Below are 14,311 nucleotides of genomic sequence, written 5' to 3'. Positions count from 1 at the left end.
AGAGGGCGCCAGTGCGGCCGGAAGTCGCGCGGGCAGGCTAGAGAGGGGCGGCCGGCCGGAGACCCGCGCTGGGCCCGGTTCGAATGTAGGCCCGCTGCCCGGTGACCCTGTTCCGGCCGCTCCAGCCTCGGCCCCTCAGCGAACAAGCACTCATTAACGCCTGCTGTCTACAGCCAGGCGCGGTGTAGGCACCGGGGACACCGGAAGAGGCCGGGCCGGGCTCACGGCGCGACCCCCGCCGCGCCCCCGGAGCCGGCTCCGGCCCACCCGGACCGAGGGCCCGCCGCGGGGCTCGGGGACCCTCGGGGGTTAGGGGCGGGCCCACCACCCCAGCACCCGCCGGGCCTAGGCTTTCCCCAGAAGCCACTCCCGCCCGGCTCTCCGGTGCCCGGCTCTCCGGTGCCCGTCCCAGGCTGGCGGCCCCCCGCCTCCCCAAAGACGCAGTGAGGGATCAGCCTGCGTCTGGTTGCTTTGGGCAGCGACTCCTCTGCCACGTACGGCCCCTAGAAACCAAGGGATTTGCCCGTGGTCGGAAGGGGACCGAAGAGGCCGCAGGAACCACAGCCACTTCCCGACATGTTTGCTCATGATTATTTTTCCATTTTCCATATTTAAGGAAAAAATCACAAATTTTTTATCTTTCATATTTAAATAAAATGTTTCCTGCAGGGAAAGACGATCTTGGTGCCTCAGAACTTTATTAAGACAGGAGTATACAAAGACAGCACAGGAGTGCGGCCAATGTTGAGGGATGTCTGAAACAATAAAAGGGGCGAGAGAAGACTACCCTGGGAGAGAAGGAAAGGGGCAGATAGAATGGAGATTATGTCCAATAAAAGAGGCAGGAAAAATCCTTTTACTCTGGGGGGGGAAGAAAGGGGAGGTGAGAGGGAGAGAGAAAACCCTACTCTGATCAGAATTGACTCAGGGGCAATGACATGCACACTCAATTGAGTATAGAAATCTAATGGGGAGGTGATGCCATGACAAGCACATGAATTGGTTTTGAGGGGGCGCTGTGCTAAATCTCCAGCCTCACTTTCTCCTCCAGAGTCTTCTAAGTTCAATGACCAGATATGGATCAGGACAACTGGAGATGCAAGGCAATCAGGGTCACACAGGAAAGAGTCCGGTGTCTGAGGTGGGATTCGAAGTCCCGCCCTCCTGACTCCAAGACCAGGGCTCTATCCACTGCTGCCCAATAGAAATCTTACACTAAAGGAAAATTGGAGGGAAAGGGAATTTAAAAAGGGGGTGGGGGGTGGGGAGAGAGTTGATAGAAGACAGGGCAGATTGGGGAAGGGGAAGATTGGAAGAAGCAAAACATGTTTGGGGGGGAACAAGGTGAAAGAATAGAATGAACATAGGATGGAGGAAAAAGTATATAAGACTGAAAAAAGTTTTTGAAGCACGTTTCTCTTATAAAAGGCCTCATTTCGCAAACAGAATTTATTCAGATTTGTAAAATTAAAAGCCACTGTCCAACTGATAAATGATCAAGAGATACAGTTTTCAGGTTAAGTAAAATATGTCAAAATATTAAAAACATTAAAATAATTCTGAGGTGCTACCTCATACCTATTAGATTTGCTAATAGAAGTAGTAACAAATGTTGGAGAGGGGAGAGAAATGGATTGTTGGTGGAGTTGTGAAGGGATTCAACCCTTCTGCATAGCAATGTGGAACTATACTCAAAGAGCTATTAAGCCATACATCCTCATTGCCTGAGCAATACCATTGTCTATATTCCAAAAGAGACCAAAATAACCCAAAACAAAACCACACAAAACACAAAAAAGGAAAAGAACCTACATGTACAAAAATACTTATAGCTGCTCTTTTCTAGTGACAAATTGGAAATTGAGGGGATTCCCAACAGTTGGGCTGAAAAATTGTGGAGCGTGATAATGGAATACCATCTTGTTATAAGAAATGAGAAGAATGCTCTCAGAAAAACAAGACACGAGCTAATGCAAAGCAAAATTCCTGGATGATAACCTTGTGAATGACTTCTCAGCAATGACCCAAGAGAACACTGAAGGACTAATGATTAAAAATGCTCTTCATCCCCTGAGCAAGAAATGGTGTTGGAATACCTGTTGAAGCATACTTTTTCTTTATCTTTTCTTTATCTTTCAAAGTATAACTACTATGGAGGATAGCTAGATGACACAGAGCACTGGCCTTGGAGACAGGAGGACAGGAGTTCAAATCCAGCCTCAGACACCTGACACTACTAGCTCTGTGACCTTGGGCAAGTCACTTAACCCTGACTGCCTCGAATCCACGGTCATCTCCAGTTGTCCTGATCCATATCTGGCCACCAGACCCAGGTGATTCTGGAGGAGAAAGTGAGACTGGTGACTTAGCCCCCTCACTCCAATCCAATTCACCTGCTGGTCATGGCAGCACCTCCCAGATGTTGTGGCCTTTGAGAAGGCAGGCTAAGCATCAACTAATTTGGAAATGTTTGGCATTACTATCCATATATAATTTATATTGAATTGCCTTTCTCAATGAAAGGTGGTAAGAGAATTTGGAACTGAGTTTTAAAAATGAATGTTACATTTTTTTACATTTGAGGAAAAATAAACTTTTTAAAAAAATTTGAATTCCAAATCATCTCTTCCTCCCCTCCCCCTCTCATCCAGAAGGCAAGCAATCTGATAGAGGCTTATACATGTGCACTCATGTGCATTTACATGTGCAAGAAAAAAAAAAGGGAAAAAGCCCCCAAGAAAAATGAGATGGTATGGGGTTATCTTCATGCAGATTCATCAGTTGTTTCTTTGTAGGTAGCATTTTTCATCATGAGTCCTTGTCTTGGATCATTGTATTGCTGAGAATAGGTAAGTTATTCACAGATGATCATCATATAATATTGCCATTGCTATATATAATCTCTTGGTTCAGCTTATTTTACTTTTGCAACAGTTCACCTTTCCAGATTTTTCTAAGAGCATCTTCTCATTTCCCAGTAATAAACCATCACAACCATATACCACAAATGGTCTAGCCACTCCCCAATTGATGAGCATTCCCTCAGTTTTCTATTCTTTGCCACCACAGAAAGAGCTACTTACTATATTTTTGTGCATATAGTTCCCTTTCATTTTCCTTTTTTATAAAAATCTCTTTGGGATACAGACCCACAAGTGGTATTGCTGAGTCAGAGTATGCACACATTCATTGCCCTTTGGGCATAGTTCATAATTGGATAGGTTCACAACTTCACCAACAATGCATTAGTGTCCCAGTTTTCCCACATTCCTTTCATTAGGTCATTTTCCTTTTGTCATAGTAGTCAATTTGAGAGCTGTGAAGTAGTTCAGAGTTCGTTTTAATTGGCATTTTTTTCTTTAGGTTTTTGCAAAGCAATGGGGTCAAATGACTTGCCCAAGGTCACACTAGGTAATTATTAAGTGTCTGAGGTCAGATTTAAACTCAGGTCCTCCTGACTCCAGGGCCAGTGCTCTATTTACTGTGCCACCTAGCTGCCCCAAATTTGCATTTTTGTAATGAAGTCAGTTAATTTTTATATGCATATAGATAGCTTTAATTTCTTCATCTGTAAACTGCCAGTTCAGGTCTTTTGACCATGTATCTTTTGACTTCTATTCTTTTTAGATTTGATTCAGCTCTCTATATTTGAGAAATGAGGCTTATATCACACATAAAAATTGTTTTCATCTTTCTCCTTTCCTTCTAATCTTGGCCAGATTGGTTTTGTTTAAAAGCTCTTTAATGTAATAATTATCCATTTTACATCCCATAATGCTCCCTTGTATTTGGTTATAAATTCTTCCCTTATCCATAGATCTGACAGTCATACTAGTCCATGTTTCTCTAATTTGCTAATGGTAACACCCTTATGTCTAACACATATCCATTTTAACCTCATCTAGGTAAACTGGGATGTTGACCTTTACCTAATTTCTGTCAAACTTTTTTCCTGCAATTTTTGTCAAATAGTGAATTGGGGTCCCCAAAATCTAGGTCTTTATTTGAATATCAAATACCAGATTACTATAGTCATTTGCTACTGTGCATTGTGTACCTAATACATTCTATTCACCCACTGCTCCAGGACCCCTGTTAGAATTGGTTTTGATAATTGCTGATTTACAATAGTTTGAGACCTGGTCCCTCGAGACCACCCTTACATTTTTTCAGTGATTCTGTAGTGGATAGAGCACTGGCTTTGAAGTCAGGTGGATGGGAGTTCAAATGTGACCTTAAGGCACTCGACTCTGTGTGACCTTGGGCAAGTCACTTGCATCCAGGGCCACCTCCAATTTGTCCAATCCATATCTGAACAGTGACTGGATCCAAATGGCTCTGAAAGTGAGGCTGAGGACTTAGCACAGCTCCCCCTCAAATTCAATTCATGTGCTTGTCAAGGCATCACCCCCCTGATGTCATGGTCTTTTGAGAACAAAAGAAAAAAAAATTGGGGGGGGTTCTCGAGGCAAATGGGGTTAAGTGGCTTGCCCAGGGTCACACAGCTAGGTAATTATTAAATGTCTGAGGTTGGATTTGAACTCCTGTCTCCAGGGCTGGTGCTGTATCCACTGTGCCACCTAGCTGCCTCATCCCCTCAATTTTTGTCACCACAAAAAGTGACTATTTTTGAACATGAGACTTTTCCTGTTTATGATTTGGGATATAGGCCTAGTATATGATTGCTGGATCAAAGTGTATGATCAGTTTTATTGCTCTTTAGGCACAGTTCAATTGTTCTCCAGAATGGCTAGATCAGTTCACTCAACAGTGGAGTTAATCTCCCAATTTTTCCACTTTCTCTCATTGATCATTTTCCTTTTCTGTCATCTTAGCCAATCTGATTTCCTCTTTATAGCCTTTGACTATCAATTGGGGAATGATATAAATTTGATTGCATTCTCTATTTCAGGAATGACTCCTTTATTAGAAACACAAGATGTGAAAGTTTTTTTCCCCAGCTTTCTGCATACCTTCTAAACTTGGCTGCATTGGTTTTGTGCCGATTTAATAGTCAAAATCATCCATTTTTTTATAATTTGTTCTCTATCCCTTGTTTGATCACAAATTTCTCCCCTTTCCATAGATCTAAGAGTATTTCTTGTTCTCTTATCTCTGCTATTACTTTATGCCTAAATCCTGTCCCCAGTTTTCACCTTATTTTCGTACTGGGTGTGAGGTGCAGGTCTAGGTCTAGCTTTTGTAATACTGTTTTCCCAGCAGTTGAGTGAGGAGTTTTTGTTCCAGAATTCGTCAAACAGATTACCAAGCCATGTATCTCTGGACTGTAATATAGTTTTAGATCTGGTACAACTAGACCAACTTCCTCTGTGTTTCTATCAGTTCCCTTGATATTCCTGCCCTTTGGTTGCTCCAGGGAATTTTACCGTTTTTTTTTTCCTAGCTCCATAATTTGTGAAGTGATTTGATTTGGGTAGAATTGTCTTTGGCTCAGCCTAACCTCATTGTATTCCTAGGCCAGGAGGCCCGGCCCTCTGCAGTTGCTTTGCATGGATTTCTCTCCATGCTGGACTTTATTGGCAATAGGTATATAGAGATAAATGCTGAGGATTTGTGCCCATTTCACTACCTTTTTTTTTTAGGTTTTTTTTACAAGGCAAATGGGGTTGAGTGGCTTGCCCAAGGCCACACAGCTAGGTCATTATTAAGTGTCTGAGGCCGGTTTTGAACCCAGCCGGCCCTCATTTCACTACCTTTAGATGAGCTTGATGAGCCCCCCCCCACTTAGTGCCCTAGCCTCAGCCCCAGTGCTTCTAGTGTCCAGTCCCTGGGTCAGGCCTCCTCTGGGCCCCGGCCTTGGGCGGCCCATGCTCGCCCACCGGTCTGTTCCTTTTCCTTCCTCGCCGACCCCCCTTCTGCCCCCCCCCCCCCCCCCCCCGCCTTGCCTTGGGCCGGCTCGAGGGCCCCACGCTTTACTCATCCGGGTCCCAGGCCCCGGGGAGGATTCTTTCAATGAACTAGACCAGAGAACCGAACGAATGAATGAAGGGCAGGAAAGTAAACAAAAGTCCGGCTCCGCTCCCACGCCGGGACTCGTAGTCTTCCGGGCCGCCGCCCCCGCCCGCTCAAAGCGGAAGCCAGCGGCTTTTGCGAGGGCCCCGCCTCCGCCGAGCTCGGATTGCCAGCCGCGTCGGCCAATAGACGCTCGAGAGGGAGCCCGCCGCGCCACTACTGGCCGGCTTCTCGGCGGCGGCCCGCCCCCGTCTCTCCCATGATTGGCCGCGTCTGCTGGTTTGAAAATCGTCGCTTTCACCCGCGCTTCACCGGCCGCGGCTGCGGAGCCCGCGGGGGAGACGCCGCGGGACTCGGGACGCGGGGCCGGGCCGGAACGAGCCAGGTGAGACGAGCCAGGTGAGGCTGCGGCCGCGTCCCCTCCCCCCGTGACAGCCCGCGCGCTGCGGGGAGCCTGAGGCGGGGCCCGCGCCCCCAAACGTGGCCCCGCCCTGCCTGACAGCGCTGGGGCCCCCGGGGGCCTGCGGGCCCGCCCGCCCCTCTTCACTGGGGGCTCCCGCTGCAGGGCTGGGGCTGGGGGAGCGCAGGCCCCCGGGGGCAGCTCCCTCTTCAGCATCTACACTGGCGGGGAGCCCAGGGGACCCCCGGCCCAAGCGTGCAGGCGGGCTGGCTCGGAAGCGGGGCCCCCTGGCGTGGCCCGTTTTGGTTTGGGGGCCGGGGAGAGATGCGCCCCAAGCCGAGGGGAGCTCCAGGGGAGGGTCTCCCACGCATTTCTTCCTTCCCCCTCACCCACCCACCGAGAGCCCGCTAGGTTAAAGCGGAGCAGACCCCAGACCCACCCCGCGGCCGGGCCCCACCAGCCCTGCTTCCTGGCAGACGCTGCAGAAACCCGCCTGGGCCTGGGCCTGGCCTCAGGCTTCTGCCCTCACGGGGTGGGGGGCTCCCTCCCCCCTCCTCCTGGGAGTCACGGGCCGGCCCCCCATCGCCCCCTGCAGATGGGGATCAGAGCCGTGGTGGCTTCCGATGAGCCGGCTCCGTGCCCCCGGGGCCAACCCTCACTGCCAGGCCGCCCTTCCCCTTCTCTAGAGCGGGGATTTCAAAGAATTTGAGTCCAGATTTGCCAGGATGGTTGAGACTAACTCTGCAAGGGGCATCCCTTCTGTCAGAGGCCCCAGACCTCTGGCTCTTCTCCGCTGCCAACAGCAGGGCTCAGGCTAAGCCCACTTGGTCACTGGGGGCTCTTACTGGTTGAGAGTGAATGCAAAGCAGATTTTTCTGCTTTGGGCAGAAATCCCGAGGCTCTTGCCCTTCCAGATGCAGCTCTCTGTGGTTCCAGACAGAAGAGGCTCTTTGCTTCCCCCCCCCTTTAAGAGCCTTCTTAAGACCCTGAGGGTCTCGTCCTCCCAGTCTAAATAATTTATCTCAGAAGTGGTCACACTTGGCCTCCTCCCTCTTACCTACCCTTAACCACCGGCTGGGCATCATCTCAATTGGGATCTGGGCATAACCTTAACTTAAGAAGGCCAAGGTCTCCCCTGCATCCACAGCCACCTCCGGTCGTCCCGATCCATAGCTGGCCGCTGGACCCAGATGACTGGAAGAGAAAGAGAGGCTGCGGACAGCCCAGCCCTCCCCTGCACCCCCCCACCGAAATCCAGTTCACCAGCTTGCCATGGCATCACCTCCCTGACATTACGGTCGTGTCTTCTCCGAGAATGTGAAGGACTAACATCAATCACTTTGGTCGGACTCAGTCCCAGACTGATACTTCTAAAATCATTTGGGAGCCTAAGAGGGGAAAGCCATGTTGGCTTTTGGGGACAGTCTCCTCCATCTGAGGAAAGAGGAGTGAGGATCTGAGTGTTGTTAGAGCAGAAGGGTACACCCCCCCCCCCCCATCTTATAGGCCTAAGGAGAGGCAGGTGACTTGCCTGGGTTCATGAGTAGTCAGTGTTAGAACGGGTCAGATCAATGCCCTGGTCTTCCAGCTCCAAGGCCCTCTCTTCATGGCCAGCCCTTCATGGCTTGCCATCATGATGCCATCTATCTCTCCTGCGGCTCTCCCCTACCGGTCCTTCTCTCACCAACTCCCACAGAATTCTGGAACTCCCAACAGTTCACCTGAGTCCTAACAGGACAGTTGGTTAGAAAGTTCCTTGTTGGCTCTAAGTGGCCAAGAAATGGCCAAAAAATGGGGCCTGGGAGCACAAGGGATAATAAGGCATCCCTCGTGTGGCCACAGGCCCATTGGTGAGCATGAGTGGTGCCAGGATGTGTTGGGGTCTGGGGTGAGGGGGAGCAGCCGGTGTCTGACTGGGTTTGGATCCCTGAAGGAGGCCAGCAGTGTTTGGGGGTTGTTGTCTTATTTTTCTGTCCCTGGAAGACACTTGGACATTTGTTGTCCTGGGGTCCCTGAAGAGGCCCGGTTTGATGAGAGAACCCCAAAGCTGAGAGAAATCTGCCCCTTCAGTCTCCCTGAATTGCTTGGCCTGGCTCCTTATACTCTTGTGTTACACTGACATGTGTGTGAGGCAGCTCCCCAGTAGACTCCCCAAGCTCTGGAAGGGCAAGAGTTGGAGTGTTTATCTTCTGTGTCCCTTTGGGCCTCTACCATTGGCCCCTCATCCGATGCACAACTGACCTTCCACAACAGCCATCAAAGTGTTTGTGGCCCTCAGTTGGGGGAGAGTGGGGTTCCCATGTTGGTGCTGTCTCCTTTGGGGGGGGCCCAATGCCATGCTCTCAGCTGGTGGCACCGTGGATAGGGCTTTGGTCCTGGAGTAAACAGGACCTCAGTTTAGACACTTACCAGTTGTGTGACCCTAGGCAAGTCACTTCTCCCAGTCTGCCTCAGTCCCTCAGCTGTCAAGAGGGGACAATAAAAGCCCCTCTCTCCCAGAGTTTCTGTGAGGATCAAATGAGATGACATGTGTAAAGGGCTTTGCAAACCTTGAAGTTGTTATTAGTAACAGTAATGGGCCTGAGATCCAGATCCATTGTGTGTGTGGACCTGACTGTGTCCCTCTGTCCAGCTGCCCCTTACCTCTGGAATTGAAGGCTCCTTTCACTGGGGAGACCTGACCTCCTCCAGTTGGGGCTTGTGGTGCTGTGAGTCACCAGGGAAGAATCTGAGCAGCGGCATCTACCTTCACCCTCTTGGTTGCTTTGCTCTGGGTGGGTTGGTGATGGCCTTGGGGGATGGATCAGCAGGACCTGTGTCCCCCTCAGGATGCTGAATGGAAAGGATCAATTAGAATGAAGAGGGGGCATTTTGACCTTAACTGGTGGAAGGGAGGGAGGAAGGAAGGAAGGAAGGCTGGCTGCTGCTTTTCAGCAGAAATGAGAATGTTGAGTTCCTGGGGATTCTGGATGGGCTGGACAGCAGCTGAAATGACCTCCCGACACTCCAAGGCCCTCCCCAAGGTGGGGCTGCCTGAGTTCCCAAGTCACTCCTTGCTGAACAAAGCTGCCTTTTGGGGGCTTAAGCAGGTGAGGGAGAAGAATGGTGTCTGACCCCCACCTGCCTTAGTGAGCAGGGCTATTCATCCCTAGAGTTCCTGGGTCAGGGCTAGAAGGGCCCTCAGCTGCCAGTGATTTCTGGCCCCTCTATGAGGGAGAGCTGAGGTCTGCCCCCTGAGCCTCAATCAGAGCTTCTGGGATCCCAGATGCAGTTCACTGGCTCTTGTGGTCATTCAGTCAATCACCAGGCCTCCGATTAAGTGGCTTCTCCCTGCCAGGCATCTTCCTGGGTCCTGGGTGGCTGACCTTCCCACTTCCCACCCAGACACAAACCGAACAGCTTAACAATTAGGGATGACAAATAGGGAGGGAGGGAGTGCTTTCTCTGGGCCAACTTCTGGGTTTAACCCTGCGAACCCAAGCTAGCAGAGCTGGTGCCTGTCTTTGGGGGAGATAACCTACAGGGAGAGGTTAGCAGGCTAGGGTGACTGATGGGCACCTCCTTCCTAGAATGATTTCATAACCAGTGGTTTGGTCCCTGACATACATTCCACCTTTCTGAGTGAGATTTCTGGTCTACAGGGAGGGTGGGGGGAAGATAGTATGGCCCAAGCCGAGAAGCAGACTTCCTACTTGGAGTGGAAAAAGGGAAATTCACTGAGGGATTTGATCTCAATATCAGCAAGCACCCACATCAAGCAAGGCATGGTGGTCTCTGCTTTTGGGGATGCCAGGATTTCTTGGCATCCCAGGCAACTGCCAATGAGTAGTGGGTTCAGGGTGGAAGACCTTAATGACTGAGCCTGGGGGCCCTTCCCCTTCTCTGAGCATTGCCAGAAGCTGCTCAGACTGGCTTCCCTAGCAGGTGATCTGCGTTTAAAACCCTGAACATTATAGTGATTGCCTTCCCTTCTGCTCTGGTGTGTAGGTGGAACCATGGGGACCCCCACCATGGGCTCTGCAAGCATCCTGGAGGTCTGCAGCACCAAACTGATGGATTTTATTTGCAATGTGGACAACAAGGACATGGTGTGGCTGCAGGAGATTAAGGAGGAAGCCCTGAAGATGTTCTCCAGGTAAATCTGGGCAAAGGGGCCCATGTGATGCCCTTTGTGGTGACAAAGGACTGGGGGTCCAGGACACTGAACTTGAAGGATCGTAGACAAAAACAGTTCCAAGGCCGGAGCCTTAGGGAAGCCTTTGTCCCATCCAGGCAGAGGCAAAGCACCTGAGAAATCGGTTTGTGCTTCATTCTCTACCTGTCCAAGTTCTGCCAGTTTGGGGGGGTTTTCTCCTCTTCTTTCTCTCCCGTCCTCTCTCTTTTATTTATTGACTTTTACTTTTCTCTTTCCTTCTCTGCTGTTTTTTTCTTTGCTTCCTTTCTTTTTCCCTTTTTCTTCTTTCCCTCCCTCCCTTCTTCCTTCCTCTCTCCTTCCCTCTTTCCTTCCTCCCTTCTTCTTTCTTTCCTTCCTTCTTTCTTTCCTTTCTCCTTTCCTTCCTTCCTTCCCTCCCTTTCTCTTCCTTCTTCCCTCTTCTTTTTTCCTTCTTCCCTTCTTCCCCTCCTCCCTTCCTTTTCTCCTTCTTTCCCTCCTACCTTCTTCTTCCTCCCTCCCTTCTTCTTTCTTTACTTTTCCCTTCCTTCCCTCTCTCCCTTCTTTCTCCCTCCCTTCTTCCCTCTTTCCTTTCTCCCTTTCTTCTTCTCTCCTTCCTTCCCTTTTTCCTTCTTCCCTTCCCCCTTTCCTCTCCTCTTCTCATGCAGGCTTTGTTCAAAACTCAGAGAAGAAGATGCTTCCTTCTCTGTGGAACGGCTCTAGAATTCCTAGGGATGTGCACAGAGCTGGGTCCCCCCCCTGCCCCAGCTTCAGATGTTGGCCTCCCCCGGGCAGTGCTGATCATTAAGCTCACGGCCTCTTCCATGTATCCTAGTGGCCATTTGCAATCGGGCGTCCTGGCCTCTCCAATACTAAGATTCACCAATTCCTTGCTCCCTTCCTCTTCTCAGTCTCTTCTCATGCTCTAGCTTCTCCCTCCCCACCACCTCCAGCCCCCATCCTCGGGGCTCTGCCTCCATGTCCTTGAGTTAGTACCTGTCACCTGGTGTGGTGAGTGAGGAGGGGTGATCTCTGCAGCTGGATGGCTGGAGGCTGAGTGGGGCTCCTCTGGGCTGATCCTCTCATTCTGCTGTAATTGTAAACATGAGATCTGAAGCAGTGTGGGTAGTAGGGATCCTGGATCTGTTGCCAGAGCTAAAGCGGCAGGGAAAGAGGCTGCCTGAACTGGGCCACCTTGGGGAACCTAAGGATAAAGGCTAAATGAACTTTCCAGCCTTGGCATGGCATAGAACCTGCTGTGCCAAAGTGCAAGGTTGGCAGAGTGCTTGACTATTGTGAGCTCTAGCCCTGGGACAGGCACTGAGATGATCCCCTTCTTATGGGGTTACCTCAGGGCTCCCTGACTCCCAGGCCACTTTGCTGCCCTCTCTGAGCCTGCATCTGGGGCGGGGGGAGAATGGGTCCCCAATCCCATCAAGCCTCCTCAGAGCTTGAGGCAATCGATGACCTCTCTGGGCCTCTTGGGGGGCCCCGCTGGGGTCCAGGTCTCATCTTCTCTGAATGCTGTGGAGATGGGGTGGGGCCCAGCAACACCTCTGGGCAAGGATGGCCCAGAGGGCCAGGCAGGCCCAGGTGGTGCCGCCTGTTGGAGCAGCTGCCAGAGCCATGCCGCTCCTCCTTTCTCTTCTGCCCCTCAGTGACTTCAGTGTGGAGCCTGAGCTGATGCCCAAGACTCCATCTCAGAGGAACCACCGGAAGAAGAAACGGTTTTCTTCCATCCAGGATGAGAACATGCCCCCGACCAGGAAAAGGTAGGTAGATGCTGGACCCTGGGGCCAAGCAGGCCAGGCAGGACAGCGGACCCCAGCCCTTTCACTGGGTCAGCCTTGTTGGCTGGTGCAGAAGGCCTTTCCAGTCGTGGCCTTGTAATGATGTAGAGCGCTCAGCTCTGCGAGTGAGTGTGTGTGTGTGGGGGGGGCAGAGCAGAAGCTGGGGTTGGGCAGGTGCCCTCAGGGGTCTAGGACCATGGATTTGAACCAGGGGTTTTGGAGGCCCTTGATTCCAAAACCCTCATTTTACAGATGAGGAAATTGAGCAAGCTGGTACAGTGACTTGTCCAGGGTCGCCCAGCTGCCAAGCATCTGAGATGGCATTCGAACTTGGGCCTTCCTGGCTCCAAGTCTAGCATTCTCTCTGCTCCCAGCTCATTGAGGGCAGGGATTCCACCTTTGCCTTTCTCGAAGCCTGATGCCGTGGTAGGCTGACAGACCTACTTAGCTTGGCTCCAATCTCAGCACCTGCCTCAACTTCTCCTCTCACATAGGTTGTCCCGACGTGCTAGCCACAGAAGCAGCCAGCAGAGCCGTCGGCTGCTTCGGAGCAAAGACAAGCTGGAAAGGCTGGTCCTGGTGGCAGCCGAGAATGGCTCAATCCCCCGGGTGACTCGCACCCAGGCGGCAACTGCCGCCTCACCCCCAGAGTCCCCCACAGTGCTCACTAAAGAGCCCACCAACCTGCCACTGGGGGATGGACTCCTGCCCTTCGTGGAGATCAGTGTCAATGAGCAACGGAGTGCCAAGAAGTGGCTGGCAGCCAACCAGGCCAGGATGGCCAACCAGAACCTCTCCTTTGTCATAAGTTTGGGCTGCGAAGACAAAGTGATGCCCAACGAGCCAGCGGAAAGCCTCCCCGAGCCGACATCTGGGGCCTCCGTGGGGCTGGCCCGGTCTGTGACCAAGCTGCAAATAGCCCGGCCGGCGGCTCCTGAAGATGAGGTGCCCACAATGTCTGAGTCAGATGGGACACCCTCTACTTCAGGAACACAGCCGGAGGCTGGGGACATGCCGGAAAGCCCCCGGACCCCAACGGGCTCCCGCCGTGACCGGCGATCGGTGCGTCGGAGCCTGGTGCGCAAATCCAGCAAGGCTCACAGGATCTCCTTGATTCATAAGTATTCCATGGTCCCCAAGAGGTTCAGCTCTTCTCGAAGGTCCTCCAGGAAACTGCCCCAGGAGCCTGCAGCCCCTGGCCGCATCATCTGTAAGTTGGGCAGCATTTCCTGGGACCTAGAGCTTGGCCCCTTTGTCTCTCTCAGGCCATCTGCCCTCCTCTGCCTTGTGTGGCTATGATGGGAGGGGGAGGGTCCTAGGATGTCCGCCCTGGGAAGAAATTCCAGAATCGAGGAAGGTGGAACGATCTAGAAATCGGGGGACTTGTCTGAGACCCCTCTTTAATGAAGGACGAGGGCTGTAGGAGGGATTGGAGTTGCCTCTGGCTCCTGGTCTCTACCCTCGTCTAGGGGACCTGGACGAGCTCGTGTCCGGGGGACCTGGGGGAGCCCCAACCCAGGAGACCTTAGCTGCTGGTGACCTCTGGGCAGAGCCGCCTGTCTTGGACCCATTTGCCCATCTGTGACATAGTGGCATCTGTCCGATCAAGCCATTGATGGGCTTCTTGGGCGGAGGGCTGTGGGGCCCCCTCCCCTACTGGATTCCAGAGGGCATGGGCTGGTCAGTGGTCTGGGGCCACAGCCTACAGGGAAGAACAAAGGGCTGGCAGAGCCCTGGAGCCTTCCCTGAACGACCTGCCTGGGCTGGCCAGGTTAGGTTTAGTATTGAGAAGCCCCCTTGGGGTTTTCTTAGTAGAGGTACCGGCATAGTTTGGTTTCTTTCTCCAGATCATTTTACAGATGAGAAAACTGAGGCAGGCAGGGTTCAGGGACTTGCCCAGGGTCACACAGCTCCCAAGAGTCTGAGGCTGGATTTGAATGCAAAAAATGAGTCTTCCTGACTCCAGGAACTCATTCTGGCCATTCTGACACTCCCTTC

At 51.8% G+C, this 14,311-nt stretch overlaps 2 protein-coding genes across 4 annotated transcripts in view; one reads left to right on the top strand and one right to left on the bottom strand.

Moving 5' to 3' along the window:
- Positions 1-345: 345 nt before the first annotated feature.
- LOC141519411 (uncharacterized) lies at positions 346-9,311 on the bottom strand. The gene is made up of 3 exons (XM_074231658.1): positions 9,017-9,311; positions 5,902-8,877; positions 346-503 (listed from the first exon to the last, which is right to left on the bottom strand). The coding sequence occupies exons 2-3, from the start codon at positions 6,587-6,589 to the stop codon at positions 346-348; spliced, it is 846 nt and encodes a 281-aa protein (XP_074087759.1). The 5' UTR covers positions 6,590-8,877; positions 9,017-9,311.
- INCENP (inner centromere protein) overlaps positions 6,274-14,311 on the top strand; it is a 23,448-nt gene continuing 15,410 nt past the window's right edge. Inside the window, exons 1-4 of one of the 3 annotated variants that reach the window (XM_074231311.1) lie at positions 6,274-6,358; positions 10,361-10,508; positions 12,182-12,295; positions 12,808-13,523. In XM_074231311.1, the coding sequence (XP_074087412.1) occupies positions 10,369-10,508; positions 12,182-12,295; positions 12,808-13,523 (970 nt within the window). In that variant the 5' untranslated portion in view covers positions 6,274-6,358; positions 10,361-10,368. Of the gene's footprint in view, positions 6,373-7,033; positions 8,224-10,360; positions 10,509-12,181; positions 12,296-12,807; positions 13,524-14,311 lie in introns of those variants that run through there. The other 2 variants (XM_074231308.1, XM_074231309.1) reach the window with 2 other exon arrangements.

The sequence above is a fragment of the Macrotis lagotis genome, chromosome 3 (assembly GCF_037893015.1).
Source record: "Macrotis lagotis isolate mMagLag1 chromosome 3, bilby.v1.9.chrom.fasta, whole genome shotgun sequence".
Lineage (NCBI taxonomy): Eukaryota > Metazoa > Chordata > Mammalia > Peramelemorphia > Peramelidae > Macrotis > Macrotis lagotis.
This window is presented reverse-complemented; position numbering and strand designations above follow the sequence as displayed.

Excerpts from the sequence above, each read along its gene's own strand:
- LOC141519411 (XM_074231658.1), bottom strand. The coding sequence starts at position 6,589 with ATGCTGAAGAGGGAGCTGCCCCCGGGGGCCTGCGCTCCCCCAGCCCCA. Across the intron at positions 504-5,901 it reads TCGAGCCGGCCCAAGGCAAG|GGGCCGTACGTGGCAGAGGA; the intron begins GCGGGGGGGGGG and ends CTTGGTTTCTAG.